The sequence below is a fragment of the Acomys minous genome, assembly GCF_964271855.1.
Source record: "Acomys minous genome assembly, chromosome: 11".
Lineage (NCBI taxonomy): Eukaryota > Metazoa > Chordata > Mammalia > Rodentia > Muridae > Acomys > Acomys minous.
Window position 1 is genome coordinate 25,984,321 of NC_140492.1, and position 17,405 is coordinate 26,001,725.

A 17,405-nucleotide genomic window follows, 5' to 3' on the forward strand; every position below is an offset into this window, starting at 1 on the left:
AAATTTAGGATTGTGAGAACAACTTTAAATGCCATATTCTGTGAGGCTTTTGAAGACCTTATTCAACTATTTTACCTCATATATCGATAGAGTAATATCTATCTGTTAGACTTAGGATATATATTCTTCTGTGAAAATCTGCCAGTTATTTGACATGCCCATGTTTTGTATCAATATATTAAATTCTATAGCAATGACTTAGAAGTAACCTTCATTATAAGTAGCAATTAAGGCCTTGAGTTAAGGAGAAGGCTCAATCATCTAGCTTTTGTTCTATCCTCCCTCTATGTTCATAAATCTCCCTTTCTTTCTTTTTAGCTCCCATCTCCGTGCCTACATGTGCAAGACAAAGGCAAAGAGACATTCCTGTGTTTCCTCTAATTTTTTCTCTGTATAAGACCAATAATGACTTATGACCACCTCCTGATGAGAATAAGCGTTTGTAGATCAGGCAAGCATACAGCAACCTATACAACCCGCCCCCTTTGAAGGAATGGGGCATCATTCTCTTAAAGTTTCTTCAGGTTTAATTGGGGCACATAATACTTTGGAGTGGGCCCCCCAAAATTGGAGAGAATGGTTAAGCAAGGCAAGTTAACTTCTGACAACACCCAGCTGACCTCAAAGAAGATGATGAGCATCAAAAAGCCTCCTTATGGACATGGCTTCAAAGGTAGCAAAATAACCACTGGGCAAACTGTCCTCGTTCTGCCACTAACAGAATCTGCCTAAAAATGGGCAACTTAGATGCAAGCAGAGTCAACGGCCGTACTCTGCCAAGTCAGGGTAAGCAAGTCCTCAATAGTTCCTGCCCTGCAAACAAGTCTGGCAGAGATATTAGGCCAGAAAGCTGAAGATGAGGCTCCAACGTTATAAAGTGTATTGGGTGACTGGTCAGGCAGTAAACTGTCTTAAGTCAATTTGTACATTCTGGAAACTGCTAACCCACACTGCTGGTTCACTCAGGAATTTAAGTTTTATTCCTTCTCAAGTCTCTGAGGGGCACTGAAGGCAAGATAATATAGTTCTATAACCAAGTTTAGCTGGTTAGGGAACAAGATCGTTTTAGATCAAGATAAAGAATTTAAGCTATTAGAGTTGAGATAAGATAGATATTGAATCTCATTTGGAGATCTAGACCCAACAAGACAGGAAAAACACTTACTTCAAATGAGACAAATGCCAATATCTGCATTATAATGTTTTCATACTGGAAAAGTGTGTGGTGTATGCTACGTTCGTTTTTAGGAATGAGGTAAGGAAAACGTAGGTAAGGCACACTTTTCTAATAGGTTAAGCTAAAATTTCTATAAAGTGGTTCTTCTCCTCAGCAAGGAGTTGGAAATGAAATCTTATTCAGAGGATTTATTTGAAATAGTATTTGCAGGTAGAGGTGTTCCGGTACTGAGAAGGAGGAGGAGGAAGTAGTTAATGAGCCCAGTGTCTGGTCTCTGGACCAACCTTCATGGTTTTTTGTTTTGTTGTTTTTGGTTTTGTTTTGGATTTTTGGTCAGGAACTCCAAAGGAAACCTATTGAGTATGAACTGTCTAGGATGCCAGGGCCACACCCGCATGGCCACCCAGACTTGAGTGGCTTCAAGTTCCACCACTTTAGTCTTTACAGTTCAGCAATCATGGTAGGTTCTCATTAAATGCCTGCCGAATGGGCTATCGGTGTGCTGTGAATCAAATCTGGCTCATTTCTGTTAGGTCTCTGCTATTTAGAATATTGCTATTTGTGTCTTTGAACATTTCAATGGAGCTTCAAGTCATTTGCAACTGCTCACACTGTGAATTTTGCCATTTTTCACAGTTCAGTTTTATAGACTTCTAGGAGTCATGTTACGTTTAGTAATCTTGCCTCAACAAGCTAAGAGAAAATGCCAAAAATTAGCACTCCTACTGTTCAGGAGAGTGTATTTTCTTTTCCTATAACTGCTTCAATTCCAGCACTTAGCAGGAAGACATTTAAATTTTTATTGTATTCCTTTCTATCAGAAAAAAGAAGACTTTACAAGATTGACACTAAACAATCACAGACGGGGCAATCTGAAGTACGATCACATATTTTATACTGATGTCTAATGCAGCCATCAAGAAATGCAGCCTGACACTTAGGACAAAACCCATCTACTCTCCCTGTGGCTTTGGAAGAATGTAACATACTCATTAAAAAATGTCCCACAGAATTTTCAAATGTCAAAATACAATATAATCATATGGAGAAAATCCTTCAAATTTAGTAATGGAAATTTCATAATACTGCTGAGAGAGAAAATTGCCAGTTTGTAATTGTGCCTCTTTCTCCACAGGTATCACTCATTACAGGAACAAGAATAACATCAGGATAATGAAATTCCTAAACAAGAAACATAGGGACACATATCAGATGACCCACATTATAAACAAAACAGCTCTCTGCCAACATTATTTTATCTTGTAAACAAACCAATTATATAAACTTTGTATATAGGGACATGCAAGTGTTTTCTGAACAAATATGAGGGAAATGAAAAGCATGTGAAATACATTTATATGCCGATGAAGGTGTACTGTACAAAAACACTCAATAATACACAGGAGCAGCCCATCCCATGCTGCCTTGGGACCTAGGGGATGTCAAAACCCCACCCACTGGCTTGGACATTTACTGGTAGCTGAAGTCTTTATGTTCTCTAGTCTGTCCCTGGTTTCCTTCTCCACCCAGAAAGCCTTTCTTTTTTACAGGTGCCAAGCAACTCTGATCTCTGATCAACTGAAGCCTTCTAAACATAAGCAAAGGCTGATGTCCCAATCAGACATTAGGAGAGTGTACATTACCACATGCTCTGCTTGGTCTACGGTATTTCACATTTATAGACATCTCTTTCAAGCTTTCAGTCCCCCCTCGAGCTTCTCTCCTTTCTTCTCTTTCACACTGAAGTGATGTCCTCCCTGAGCTCTCAACATGAACTTCACCTCCCTGAAACTCCCCCTTATCATCAAATGTACCTATACCCCTTTTTTCCATTGCTTCAGGGCAAAAAAGCACATCTATACAAATACTAATATTTGCGCATGCACTTGTGAACACTGTTAACACTCCTTTCTCTTCTATGATAATCTTTCTCTCCCTCTAGAAAAATGCCTTCTGAAGAGACCTATCTGGAAAAAAAAAATGTTTTTCCCTCCCATCAGGAAACAAACCTCCTTGATTCCCAGTTAATTACCTCATCTTATTTTATACCATTTGCTAGAATGCATTTGGAAGCTATTGGCTTTCGCTCTGAAGCCCATTTGAGTGTACTTCTTTGCTCCTTAACACTCAGAATCACCATGGCCTGGTTCAATTGGGGAAAACCAGCTGATCCGACTCTTTCTTCCTTTAAAATCTGCTCTCTGGTGCTCATACACCATGTCTCCCCCTCCTTTTCTCACAATTCCTTCAGTTTCATCACCTTGTTCATCTGGCTCTTGTTCTTTGCTTTGAGGTATGCTTGGCCTGTTCTTCTTAGTTCTTGGACTGAACCTCATGGCTATCATGGATCTAACTGTTGGTCATTGCAAGTTGAGGTTTTCTAAATTACATGTCTGGGTCTTGATATTCTCTGAGTTCAACTGTTTGCCATTGGTGGCTGAATGTGGCTTGACGGTTGTATGTCTAAAACTAAGAGTTCCTATTATAAGATAAGCTGACTCCTCCACCCTTTTTCCATTGTGGTAAGAATGACCGCCAGTTCCTGCTTGCCTCACAAAAATGTTGATTACTGTTAGTCACATTTCCAAACCAGTATCAAGGCTGATTGATTCATGATTCCTCATGACTGCAATTTCTATCTTAGCTTCGGTGTCTCCACTGTCCTTATCACTGCTCTTAACTCCTCCTACAAACTACTCAGCAATATTCTTTCTTGCCTCAATCAAGTTATCTTCATCAAACCCAAACTGAATCCTCCTAATTCTACTATTAAAATTTGATCTTGAATATGATGCCTATTTCTGTAATAGGACCTGCATCATCTTTCTAAATAAGACTTCTAGCCATTTTCCCAATCAAATGTTATTGTTATATGTTTTTTAACCGCCCCCAAAAGTATATCAATCTCTTTTTATGTCCAGGAACCTTACAAGTGCCCAACCTGTGTATCATAATTAGATCTGTTACCTGTCTTAAAAAGGGTATTCTTTCATTTTTGCTTCAGGTGAGTTGTTCCTTTTTCACTCAGCTCTTTGTACTGTACCTGGTTCAACGAACGGTGATGATATGTCAAGCTTTCTCTTTCTAATGATGGCTATGCTACAAATATGGTCTATTCACACTCACTACTACAATGCTAAATAAAACTTTGAGTCTTTTTTTTTTTTCACTCCGGTCTCCCAGGTAAGTCCTACTTGAACCATCTTGTGTTTGTTGCGTTGATCTCTCACCAGGAAGAATAGAGAAGAGATCTTTTAAACATGGCAAATATAAAGGGCATTCTCTCAAGTGAGTTTAAGCACTTTATTTTAGAAATCCTATATGGCATTATATAAAAAAAAGCCTTCATTCCAAACAAATCACTGTTATAAGAAGAGCTCACAAAATTTTGTCCCAAGTCCTGGTGTTATGTGGCAGACATATGTGGAATCTGACAGTAACATTTACTATTTCGGAAAAGCCCTCAAATAAAATCATACATGGAGTCCCATTATGCTCACAGTAATCTAGGAAAGGAACCTAGCCACTGGATTTTAAAGTTTTCACAAATAAACAAACCTGATGAGTGACTCCTTTATATCTTTGATACACTTTGTGTAAACCTCTTTCATAAGGCTAGCTTCCTATTTGTGATGATAAATGGCCAAATCTAGGCCAGTGGTTAGTTCTCTTTCAGGACTTTAACCACTGGAGGAAGTACACCAATGGGTGAGTCACTGATGTCCCTTTCAGTACTACTAGCCCTCTTCTCCTTGAGATATAGACTATATGTGATTTCCTGAATTTGTAAATGCCAGAGGACAGCTGTCCATTGGTTAGGAACACCTGGCACATGCTCATGACAGCAGCGAGAGGGAGACCAAGGAGGCACTAGCTTAGGAGCTCTTGGCACTAGCACAGTGCAGGAAAATGGAGCTGGCATAGAAGAGGTGTATAAATTAGAAAGCTCTTTTCTGTTTATTTCACAAAGTATGTCAAAAGCTGAAAGACTTTCTTCCAGTTATTTTAATTTTGTCTAATGTTAACCATTTTTGACACATTTTTAACTTAAAGTTCCCCACCTCCCCCTCCCCTCCCTCCGTCTCTCTCTCCCTCCCTACTCTCTCCCTCTCTCCCTCCCAAACTCCCTCTCTTCTCTCTCTCTCTTCCTGTGTATGTGTGTATGTTTTGTGGGCATGCATGGCATAGGACGTGCTAGTGTAGCTCAGAAGAATGTGGAAAATTCACTTTTTCTTCTTCCATTATGTGGGTTGCAGAGGTTACAAGACAGGTAACTGGGCTTTTGGCAATCACCTTTACTTGCCAAGCCATCATGCCAACTACATTTTAACTACGTTGTGTCTGTATTTGTGTGTGTGTGTGTGTGTGTGTGTGTGTGTGTGTGTGAGAGAGAGAGAGAGAGAGAGAGAGAGAGAGAGAGAGAGAGAGAGAGAGAGAGAGAGAGACTTTATTCATTTGCACCTTCGTATTTCATGTTATTTATCTGAAATTTTAGTTTGCTGTTCCTAAAAGAAATCAATACGGGAATTTTTTACAAGTGTTGGTGTGTTATGAATTTAGCTGGGCATACTGGCTCATGCTTTTAATTATAGCACTTTGCAGCACAAGCAGAAGAATCTCTGTGAGGTCAGCCAGGTCTATATATCGAGGTCTAAGTCAGACAGGACTACATAAAGAGCCTCTGTCTCAAAAAACATCAAAATAAATAAATACATAAATCTATAACGAATGAAAGAAATACCTTAGTACGGGATCTAGAATAACTTCTGGCACAGAGGGTTAGATAACACCGCAAAGGAAGGAAACCATGTCCTTTCAGCCCTATACTTTTGTTTTCAGAGAAGATGTCGCCCAGGGTGGCCTTCCGTTAGATGACAATATCTAGCCTCAGCAGCCAGATGTACAGAGAGTCTGTGAAATGTACTTCTGTGCCCACTTCAGATACTAGAAAGTGTAGATGGAGAAGACGCTCCTGGCCATAGCCAGGAGCTCCCAACACACATGGAAAGTTGTTTCAAGAACTTAATTTTCATCTAGAAAATAATGGGCATTTCTGTTTAGTACTCATTTTATATTAGCCAAAAAGTAACTTTTCAAAACTAAAATATAAACATCAATAGGCACTCCCTTACAGCAATAAATTATAATTAAGCTCAGGAATAAACTCTAAATCAGCTAGAAACAAATGCTAAAATATGTAACTGAGTCTCATCTTACAAAATCTACCATGTGGAGGATTTGTTCTTGTTTAACACACCCCTGTGAACAGCAACAGCAGAGCCAATGGGAACCATTTGCTTCTGTTCAAACAACAACCATTCCACACAAAATCATGAGCTGAATATATAAATCTCTGTTGTGGTTTGAATATAAATTGTTTCTCATGTATGTATGTATTTGAGGACTTGGTCTCCAGGGGGTGATGCTGGCTGTGATGGTTATAGAGCCTGTAGGAGGCGAGACTAAGGCTTTGCCTCGCCATAGTTAAGCACCCCCTCCACCAGCTTCCTCCCCCCCTCCCCTCATCTTTATGACAATGTGATCAGACAGGTCCAGATTGCTTTTGCCATGCTTTCCTGGACTGTTCCCAAGACTTCATATTTGCCATAATTATGACTGTCTCTCTGGAACTGTAAGCCAAAACAAACTCTCTCTACTCTCATCTGCCTTTTGTCAAGAGTATTCTATGACATCACAGAAAAGTAACGCAATGTGAAAAGGCTGTTGGGGATAATGGTTCCCAAAGCACATTAGCCATGAGCATAGGAGACTACAAGGATTGAAGTGCAAGTGGGCCAACACTGGATTTAACTGTCTAACTTCAGTTAGGATGACAACTTTAACACTATATGAAACCCATAAAAAAAATAGAAGATGAGCACCAAAGAACCTTCTTATGGTGCTGGCTTCAAATGTGGCAAACCCGCCACTGAGCAAAATGTCCTCCTTTCTGCCACAGACAGCATTCTGCCTAAAAGTGGGCAAGTTTAGGTGCCGGCAGAGTCCAACAGCCAAACTCTGCCAAGACAGGGTAAGCAAGTCCCCAATAGTTCCTGCCTCGCAAATATGTCTGTCAGTTATTTTTGAGCTAGAAGGCTGAAGACGATGCTCCAACATTATAGAGAGTGTTGTGTGACTGTTCAAGCAGTAAACTGTCTCAGTCTTTTTTCATTTTGGAAGCTGCTAACCTGCACTCCGGTTAAGTTTTATTCCTTCTCAAGTCTCTGATGGGTTTAAAGACCAGATAGTTTAGTCTTTGAATTAAGCTTAGTAGGTTAGGAGTCAAGATATTTTTAGGTCAAGATATATGTTTTAAGTTAATAGAGATGAGATATGATAGATATTGATCTTCAAGCAAAAATTTAAACCTAACAAGATCGGAAAGATGTTTACTTCAAGTTTGCCAAATACATATGGCCAAATCACTATGAATGCAACATTTATATAATTCCTGATAGTCTCCTGGTTCTTCCTGTTGGATGTAGTTTATTTTACTCAGGTGTAATAATATAAATGTATATGTTAAAAAAGAAACATAGTAAAAATATTTTTTAAAAAAGTAATTGTATTTATCAACTTGCCTTTATATGGCAAAATTTGAAGGAAAAAAAACCCCACAACTTTATTTTGTTTTTCTAAATGCTCTGTCAAAAAGTGTTTTTAATTCAAACTAGTATATACTTTTAAATTCAAAATAGTATATAATTAGGAAATTATCTATTTAACAGGAAAATCATTCTAGTCATTTGAAAACAAAATAAAATTGGAGGAAAGAAATGGTAATTTGAAGGTGGGGGCATAAAAAGAAGACAGAAATTTTACAGTTGACAAATGTCTTTTTCAGAAGCCCTTGCATATGGCGTTCCTTGTTTACATCTTTCACTTAGTTTATTCTTGTTTTACTTTTCTATATCAAAGAGGGCAGAGATTAGACAAAGATACGACAAATGTAGCTTTCATAAGTGAACTGAGAAGGAACAAGTCAACAAGCCCATCTGATCCCAGATTTTGCTGGTATCCCAGTTACGTGTGAATATTTAACATCCTGGGAACTTGGTGTTTTATGTTGACAACACACGTTCTGGGCTTCCTGGATCAGCTTGTTGTATTACAGCAGTAAATCTTCCTGGCTCGTGATTTTACTTTGTGAATTCAGGTGGTTTTTGTTGTTGTTGGTGATGGTAGGTTTGTTTGATGAAAATTTTGAATCATTTATGCTTTGAGGTATATCCAGACAACATGCCCCATTAAAATTTCACATCAAATGAAGGCATACTCACTTAAATATTGCTTTTATGTAATGCTGGAATCCCACTAAGGAAGAAAAAAATGAGCAGGGAAAAAGCAAGCTCTGTGGCAAGAGCAGTGATTCCTCAGCCCCAAAGTTCTCAGAATCCGCAAAATGTGAGTGTGGAGTAATTCCTGTCACTCTGCAGATCTGCTTCTGCATATGAGGAAACTAAAGAAGTCAAGCCAGGGGCAAACAAAACAAGCCCCTTCAAAAACAATCTGGCAGGAGGCCCATAAAAATATGTAGTTTCCAAAAAGATTCCACATTTTGTTGGAAAAAAAAGTTTCCATAAAGTGATGAGACATGTTTGTTTACATGAAGAACATACATGGTGATATGACAATTTGCTATTATAAGGGCATTTTAAGTTAAATGTTCCACAGGAAAAATCAATACTGACTCACTGATAATGTTTTTATAATGAAATTGACACAAAAAACACAAAAAATTTACATTACTTTTAAATGATTAAATATTTCTAACCTCTTCTTCTTCCTCCTCTTTTTTGTCTTCCTCCTCTTTTTCTTCTTCTTCTTCTTTTCTTCTTCTTCTTCTTCTTCTTCTTCTTCTTCTTCTTCTTCTTCTTCTTCCTTTTTCATCTTCTTCCTCCTCCTCCTTCCCCTCCCCTCCTTCCCCTTCCCTCTTCTTCTTCCTCCTCCTCCTCCTTCTTCTTCTTCATATAGGATCTCATCATGTAGCCCAGGGTGGACCTTGAAGTCAGGTAAAGCAGCATAAACTTTCTTCTTCAGATCCCTTATGCTGGGACTCCATTATGTATTGCTTCTTTACTGCCATGCCTCGACACATTAAAGTTTGTCCTCTAGCATTTTACAGCATCATAGCACATGGTTAATGTTTTATTATTTAAATATTATAAATTACATTTACTTAATTTCTGTTTATGCCACTGAGAGCATGGGGAAGTCAGAGAAAAACTTGATTCTCTCCTTTTACCATGTGGATCTCAGAGATAAACTCAGGTGTCAGTCTTGAAAACCAGTGGGTTTACCCACTGATTTGTCTGCATAGCCTTGTTTTATTGTTTTAAGTTGATAATGATGAGATAATGATAGATATTGATTTCCATTCAGAATTTTAGACACCCCAAGATAGGAAAGATGTTTTCTTCAAGACTGCCAAATACAAACAGCCAGATCATTATGTATAATAATATAAACGTATATGTAGAAAAAAATAATAAAAAATCTGAAAAAATATATACTCCTACATGGAATTAAAACACCAGTCAGGACCATATATTTAAAATGATAACTAATAATATCAAAAATAGTAAATTTATGTAATAGTTAAATATGGTTGAAGACTTGGAATATATATATATATATATATATATATATATATATATATATATATATATATATATATATACACACAAACTCACACACATACATTTAGTGGATAACACCACCACAAAGAAATGACTGTACACAATAAAGATTCCTTGTACCCATTTATACATACAAGCACTTGGAAGGCTGGATTCCAACCAGATCATTTTTATCCTCTAGGCTATTCAGTCATATTAGCCACACATTTGAGGATACAAATTGAGCTAAGTATAATTATTTTGTAATATTCTCAAGTTAAACACTCTGAGAATGAACGAGGGCCCAGCTGCTGCCACTTCCTAGCTCTAGACCATGAAACATGTCCCTTTACCTCAAAGAGCTGGGATATCATCATGTGAAGTTGGGATAAAACATAATTTAGAATTCACCTAACCTCTGTGCCCAGATTCCCTCTGGACTAAGATTTGCCAGAAAAAGAAAAGGAGGAAAACCAAAAGAAAACAATAAGAGTCCTACAAGTACAATGTGGGTAACATGGGTACTAGCAGAGTACTAAGTTAATCAAAGATGCAACATCTTCAAGAATGTTTAAAATGGGATTAAGTTAAATCACGTGCAAGTAAATTTGGAGCACTAGAACACACAGTATAGTGGGGCACTAAATAAACACTGTTACAAATGAAGTTCTGAGCATGAAAGACAGGAAGGAAAGACGGCCTAACAGTGCAGTAATCCCAGGCAGAGAAAAAGCAAAAGTTCCGGCGTTCAGATTGGAAAGAGCCTGTGGCATGCCATAAACTGAAAAATAGTTTGGTTGGCAGAGCAGAGTAATTAGATGGGAAACCCAAGGGTGGGGATAAGGGGGTCTGCTCTGTCCTTCAAGGCTAACAGGTCACCAAGAAGTCTTCAACATTGCTAAACACCTCTATCACTGTGGTATCTTGAAATTAGTTCATATGTACTTAAGGGCTCGTTGGGAAGTTATAATTATTCACATAGATGTTTTACCACTTATATTATTCAACCGGTGACTACAGGCATTTCTTTTTTAAGTGTGTTTATCAAACCTAAGTTTATATAATGACTTTGGTCTTTTAGGAAAAAGCATATAAATATACACACATATACATGCACACACATATATAGAGGGAGAGGGAGAGGGAGAGGGAGAGAGAGAGAGAGAGAGAGAGAGAGAGAGAGAGAGAGAGAGAGAGAGAGGGAGGGAGGGGGAGAGGGAGAGAGATACAAAAGGCTTTTAAGTAATGCAGAGACGTGATGACAAAAAAATAAAAGAATAAGATATTTACAGTTAGGACAGCTAGTAGGGAAATAGTAAATTTTATAAACAATTTTACTAATGAGAACATTTAATGCTATTAAGAGATTGCTGATTTAAAAGCAGAGGAATTTCGTGCTTAGATAAGGTAGATAAGGATGCATTAAAAGTAGGAGTTGTTTTCAAGAAAAAAAGTTAGTTAATTAAAACAGAGAAGAGGTCGTGATCCCATATCAAACAATAATTTTGAAGTTACATTTGCTATCACACATGTGGTCAATTAATCAACTTTATAGAAAGATAGCTGTTAGAAGCAATTACAATTGGTTATTTTGCTACTATTGGCAGTTTCATGAAAAGAGTGTTCCAACAGAATAAGCACTTGTCACAATTCATGCATTAAAATTAATATTTTTGAAACATTATGATTAATAATCTAGGCATATTAACCAATGCCCCAGCTCTGCAGAAATTGCTCTACTCTGAGAACCACTAAGAAAGAGGAAATGGTGCACCTTAGAAACTTTCTGGAGTCTATCTTCCAAGTTATAGCATGCAAATAAGAGAGGGCACTGAAAATCCTGAGATTTCATATAAAGCTCTCTGAAAGAACTGAATAAATCTAGTACTCAAAAGCATTTTTTTCTTTTTCCTTTTTTTTTTTTTTTTTTTTTTTGAAAAAACAAGTCAGGGTCCTAGACTTGCTTTGTAGTTTTATGTATTGCTCTGCAGCCAAGAAGCTTGACTGCCATAAAATACAAACATTCAAATGTTTGCTGTAGAGCAAATGATATAGAAACAGTAGTTAGTTTTTTTTTTCTTTCATTATTCAACATTCTTCACAGGGAAGTACCCTCTAATACTTTGAGGCTATCAAATGTGAGTATTTTGCTGTTCACAATGTCCCTCAATCATGGCTGTCACTCCTGTGACACAAGAATCCTGCATGCAAATAACCTGGAGAAAATCCAAACCATTTGCTTAATACATTGTTATTTCACAACTGCAACTTTGTATGCTGAATGTTAAAATGCTACAATAAAATCAAGAGGAAGAAATTTAAAATATGAGTTTTAGGATGTAAAAATATTTAGTATTCTGATTGACAAAAATATTTAATAAAATTCAAGGTTATATGCTTTTAAATCTGAAAAACCAAAGGATTCCTCATCATTTATATTAGTTAACACCTTAAGCCCGGCTTCAGTTTCTATATAACTCACACTTACCCATGAAATTGAGATAGCCTTCTCCACCCAGCCCATGAGTAATGAGTCGAATCATCTTGTGAAGCTGGATGCCTCGATCAATCACTGGAGTGAAAGGAGCCAGAACACTCATGTTCGTGTACATCTCAGCATCCATCAACCAAAATGCTAGTGTCTTATCGCCGACGAGTGCCTGCACAACCAATTCCCTGAGGTCAGTGGGGGCCATGGGTGCTAAGTCAAAGCAGTTCTAACTTACCACAGCGTAGCAGGGGGTGATAGAGGATCAGCATAGCAGGGGGTTATACAGGATCAGTATTAATTATTCAGTGGCTACTTTGACAAAAGGCAGATGGTAAAACAGACCAATGAAGATTTTTATGACACTATTTAAATGTTTGGAAAAGATTGGTTAAAAAGATCATAATCAGAAACTTGAAATAGTTGTTACATCTAGGATGGTGCTTAATTTTTTTTCAAACACTTTCTATAGTAGTAAGAATATTACACAGCCAGAATAATTTTTATACAACGATTTCACCTTTTTTGAAACAATAGAAAAGTTTACATATACACATGCATGTATGTGAAATGGTAAAGTATATAAATAAGTCACAACAATTCTTTGTTCCCATTATATAATAAAAATTCGGGCTTGTAGTCTTACTTTATTTGCTACTTAACTTGAATTTAGCTTATCTGAAAGATAATAATTGATAGTTAGGACAAAAGATTCATTATGCACCAGGTAGCCGGAGAGAGGGCTTGAAACAACTTGCATGAATCAAGGCTCAGGACAGTTAACTAACGAAAGTAATCATCTTCAGCAGAGCAGTAATAGTGCAAGGTGTAGACGGCGTAGCCCATAATCTCAGTGTGTTACTATGAGCTTCATCTTGGAACTATTTACATTTACATTCCTGTCATACCACTGAGCTCTCTTAATTAGAGTGACTTCTTTGAAGTAAGAGTGTGGATTTGCATCACAGATCCTAAACAATTCGCCTTCCCTACTCATGGCCTTATGTATACCCGTTTGCTTTCATAACTTCAAATTCTGTTATAAAGTATTTTGATGCCTTCAGTTTTTCACAGGGGAAGATTATTTTTAAGTCAAGTGGATCTCTAAAATATATACCACTGGGGAAAACTTTGATATTTAATCTTAGTAATCTTATACATACCTATATATAACTCAATGTTTATGTTAATCTTAGGTTATTTGTATCCTAAGTAATATCTAAGATATTATACTTAGAATAGTAGATTAGATTAGAATACTTAGATATTCTCAGATACTTAATCGTTAAAGTTAAGAATTTACCTAAAACCTTTTACCTTGTATTATATCTATTCATTATATAAATATGTGTTTAGATGACTTTTTATCAAGTTTAAAAATCAGAGTACATTTCCTTTTGTAATAAAGGAGGAATTTGGTTCACTTTTGACATTCTTGACCATTTGTATTTCTTGAAAGAGTAAAACAATTCTCAGAAAATGTACATTTCTTTACAGATAGGCTAAAAAATTGCAAAGTAAATCTATAAACCTTCTTTTTAATTTTTTATCCTACTTATGGTTTGTATTTTATTTACTCATGTTCATGTTCATATTCACTAACATGTAATATATATGTTACACAGTGATGATTTTACATTGTGCTGAGAGTTCTGTCTTCAGCAAAATAGTAATATTTAAATATGCCCACATTTTAAATTTCACTGGTGTATACATGGGGAGAGTTTCCCCCTCCATGCTCCATGCTTTGTACCCTTTAAGCTGTGGTTCTTTTCTTGTCTGTGTTTTTATAGGTATGTATTTGATCTGTTATATAGAGAGCAGACCTTATGACTTACTTGATAAGAAAGTATGCCCCAGTCGGAAATAGTTGCAAATTTAGTATAGATTTACTTTGCAGTTCACAAACTTCTATTTAAGGTTTAAAACAGTAAATATTTTAGGCAAATAAATACTTTATCACAAGTACTTATATATGCTACACTGGAGGAAAATATGAAATTGAGCAAGCACACCTGCTTTCAACTTTACAGTATGGATAGGCAACAAAATAGGGAAAGTGTGAGGCAGGGCGCTTTACCAGTGGCCTATATCTACACATTCCTAACAAGAGGAAAAAACCAAAAAGCGATTATTTAACACGCCTGTTTGTACTACAATAACAAATATAGTTATTGTCTTAATTTTCTTAATATACACATTCCAAAGAATGTCAAAATATTTATTGCCTCTATTTTTAACCGATGAAATAGAATTTTTATAGTTCTGATGCATATAGAGTAAAAATGAGGCAGGCACAGTGATGTACGCCCTTAACTCTGGCACTTAGGAAGAGGAGCAGGCAGCTATCTCTGAGTTTCAAGGCTGCTGGTCTACATAGCAAGTTCCGAGACTGGTAGGTCTACATAGAGAAACCTTGATACACATACACAAAAAGAATTAAAATAGCTTTAAATTGCTAAATGGTGTCGCCCATGCTGACATACTATATTTATTGAGAGTTGTAGGGACAGTTGCAGTATTCAAGTGTAGGGTTACAAAATAAGTGGGAACCCGCGTTCTGCTTGCCCAAATGCTTGATGGGAATGCAAAGCACAAGGCAACAGCTTTTCTTTGCTAAAATAGGGCTTCACAGGGAATGTGATACTTAAAGCCAGGTCTGGGGGGAGCCTCTCAGGTGAGAGTGAAGTGTCAGACTGAAGAAGTGGACCTTTCTGAAACAGGTCACATTTGTATAGTATTAAGTAGAAGTCTTAGAGCTGGGTGAGGGATGAAACTGGACCTCCACCAGTGACTCTGAGCGGCATGCTTCAGTCAGCAGAACTAGGCCGACAAGTTGATGCTTGTTCTTTTGAAAATAGCTCAGGCTGCAAGAGAGGAGATACACTAAAGAGGGACAAGTACCAATTACCGAAGGAGACTACTGTGTTTGAAGGAGAAGGTGTAAAAGAAGAAAGTTTTTACGCAGGAACCTATCATGGTAGTATCAATGCACTAGAGTAAAACCACTAATCTTCCTATGACAAAATAAACACATTAACACTTGGAACTTCAGTGTGAGGAATGGGACTGCAACTAGGAAGTGTAATTTATAGGCCTGAAAAGAAATTTTAATATGTTTTTCAAATGTGGATTTATGTGAGTATATGCATACACAGATAGTACTATACTATACCTGTACTTAACTATAACTGTTTGTATTTAGAGATATAACAGAAGAGGAAGACAAATACTGACAGGGAAGAAAAATGACTTTATAAGTATTTATTTACCTGATCGTGGCTCTCTGCGTACGCAATACATTTTTCAAGGTAGCGTCGATTTGTGAGAGTGTATACTATATTGCCCATGTTCCAATCTTCATCTTTAAATTCTTTGAGTAGCTACACACAAGAGAGAAAACTGACTCCTAAGTAACACACATTTTCCTTTCTTTAAACCTCAATCTGAAGGCATACATATCATTCTAAGCTATTTGACATGCATATATAGTGAGTGATGCTATCATTGTGGCTTTACCAAAAGTAAAGCTTTATCTGCATATAACATAAGCACTCAAGAACATTCTGCTAATGGCAACTGTGCCAGGTAGTTATCTACTCACAAGGTATTAATGAAGCTACAATGCTAGGTTTCATTCACCTTTCTGCTGTGCATATTTCACGTATAGCACTGTATAAGATTTAATTCAGCACATGTAAGTGGAAGGGTATACCATGCATGTTGGTGTGCAGGTAATTGGTTTCCTCCCTATGTTTTAAATTACACTTTGAAATCTCTGCCACTTTTTAATTACCTGTAATAAGTGGAACTTCATGATTGGCACTCAATTTTGGTTCACTTTACTATTAGCTCACACTAGGTCCTCTGGTAAGTTTCACATATTAGAGATACACTTTCTACATTTTTAGACTTGAATAAAAATGTGGTGGCAGGAAGAGTATTTCATTACATTCATAAACAATGATAATTAAAACAATTATTTCAGAGTGGAAATCCTAATTATCATAAAATAATTATTATCTTAATAGACCACACTGATTTTCTTTCCACTTCATTTTCTTTATTATGGCTTCTGCCCTTTAGCCCCGCTGTGATGCCACTGGCCTACCTAAGACCTCAGATGGTCATCTCTTGGGTCAGTAATTACTCTTTCTTAGATAACTACTTTCTGTACATGACACTACTGACCCTCTTTCCTTACATGAATTGTTTCCTACCGGAGTCTACCACTGGGTACTTGACGTTTTATTTCTTTACAGCCTTATGGCTATCGTGCAAATTCTTCTCCCCTGCCTAGCCTACTCAAGGGGAGGCTGCTCGAGTTTATGTTAAGTGCAGATTCTTATCATTCAATACATCTTTTTCTGTTCAGGTCACATCTCTGTTCAAAGCATCAAGGAAACATGCTTCTAGGCAAAACTGCAAGATGGCCCCGGGGCCTTGTTCTCTTTTATTTATGCATTTGTGTATGTCCTTCATTTGGGTGTTTTGTTGTCTCAGAATAGGATAGTATGATGGATGCAGCCTGCAGATGGGATAATAACTGAGCAATGCAGCAAGTTTCCGAAACTGTGGCACATTGCCATGTAATGAGAAAACTAATGAAAATTTTGGTAGCAGATAAACATAGCTAAATCTCTAGAGAACTTTGCTAAGAGAAAATGCTAATCTAGGAAATTTTCAACTGCATGGTTCTGTTCAGACAACATTCTATAAAATAAGAGATCATAGAAGTGGAGGCCACAGTAGTCATTGCTAGGGATAAAGAAGTGACTGGGAGTCAGAATAAAATGGATGTCTACTTAGGAGGCAAGAGATTTTCCACACCTTAGATCGATGTTGGTATATTCATTATTGGCATTGTACAAACTTAGAAATTGTAACACTGAAGAACTTATTTGTTACAAATTGTTCATGAATATACAACTTTTTCAACACAAAAAGTATAAGCAATATCTATGTCTATCTATGTCACAAAAACACAATGCTCAGAAGGTATTTGGTAGGGTGATGCTACGTCACCTTTACAGGATAGCATCAGTTATGTAAATTTACCCAGGCTAATTCAAACCAGATAAAACTGAGTCTTCCAAATATTTGTAAATACTTCTTAAGGAAA

At 36.9% G+C, this 17,405-nt stretch overlaps 1 protein-coding gene across 1 annotated transcript in view; it reads right to left on the reverse strand.

Moving 5' to 3' along the window:
* GBE1 (1,4-alpha-glucan branching enzyme 1) overlaps window positions 1-17,405 on the reverse strand; it is a 234,914-nt gene that overhangs the window by 48,324 nt on the left and 169,185 nt on the right. Inside the window, exons 11-12 of the mRNA XM_084802365.1 lie at window positions 15,556-15,666; window positions 12,284-12,455 (exon numbers count right to left, since the gene is read on the reverse strand). Of these exons, the coding sequence (XP_084658491.1) occupies window positions 12,284-12,455; window positions 15,556-15,666 (283 nt within the window). The remainder of the gene's footprint in view (window positions 1-12,283; window positions 12,456-15,555; window positions 15,667-17,405) is intronic.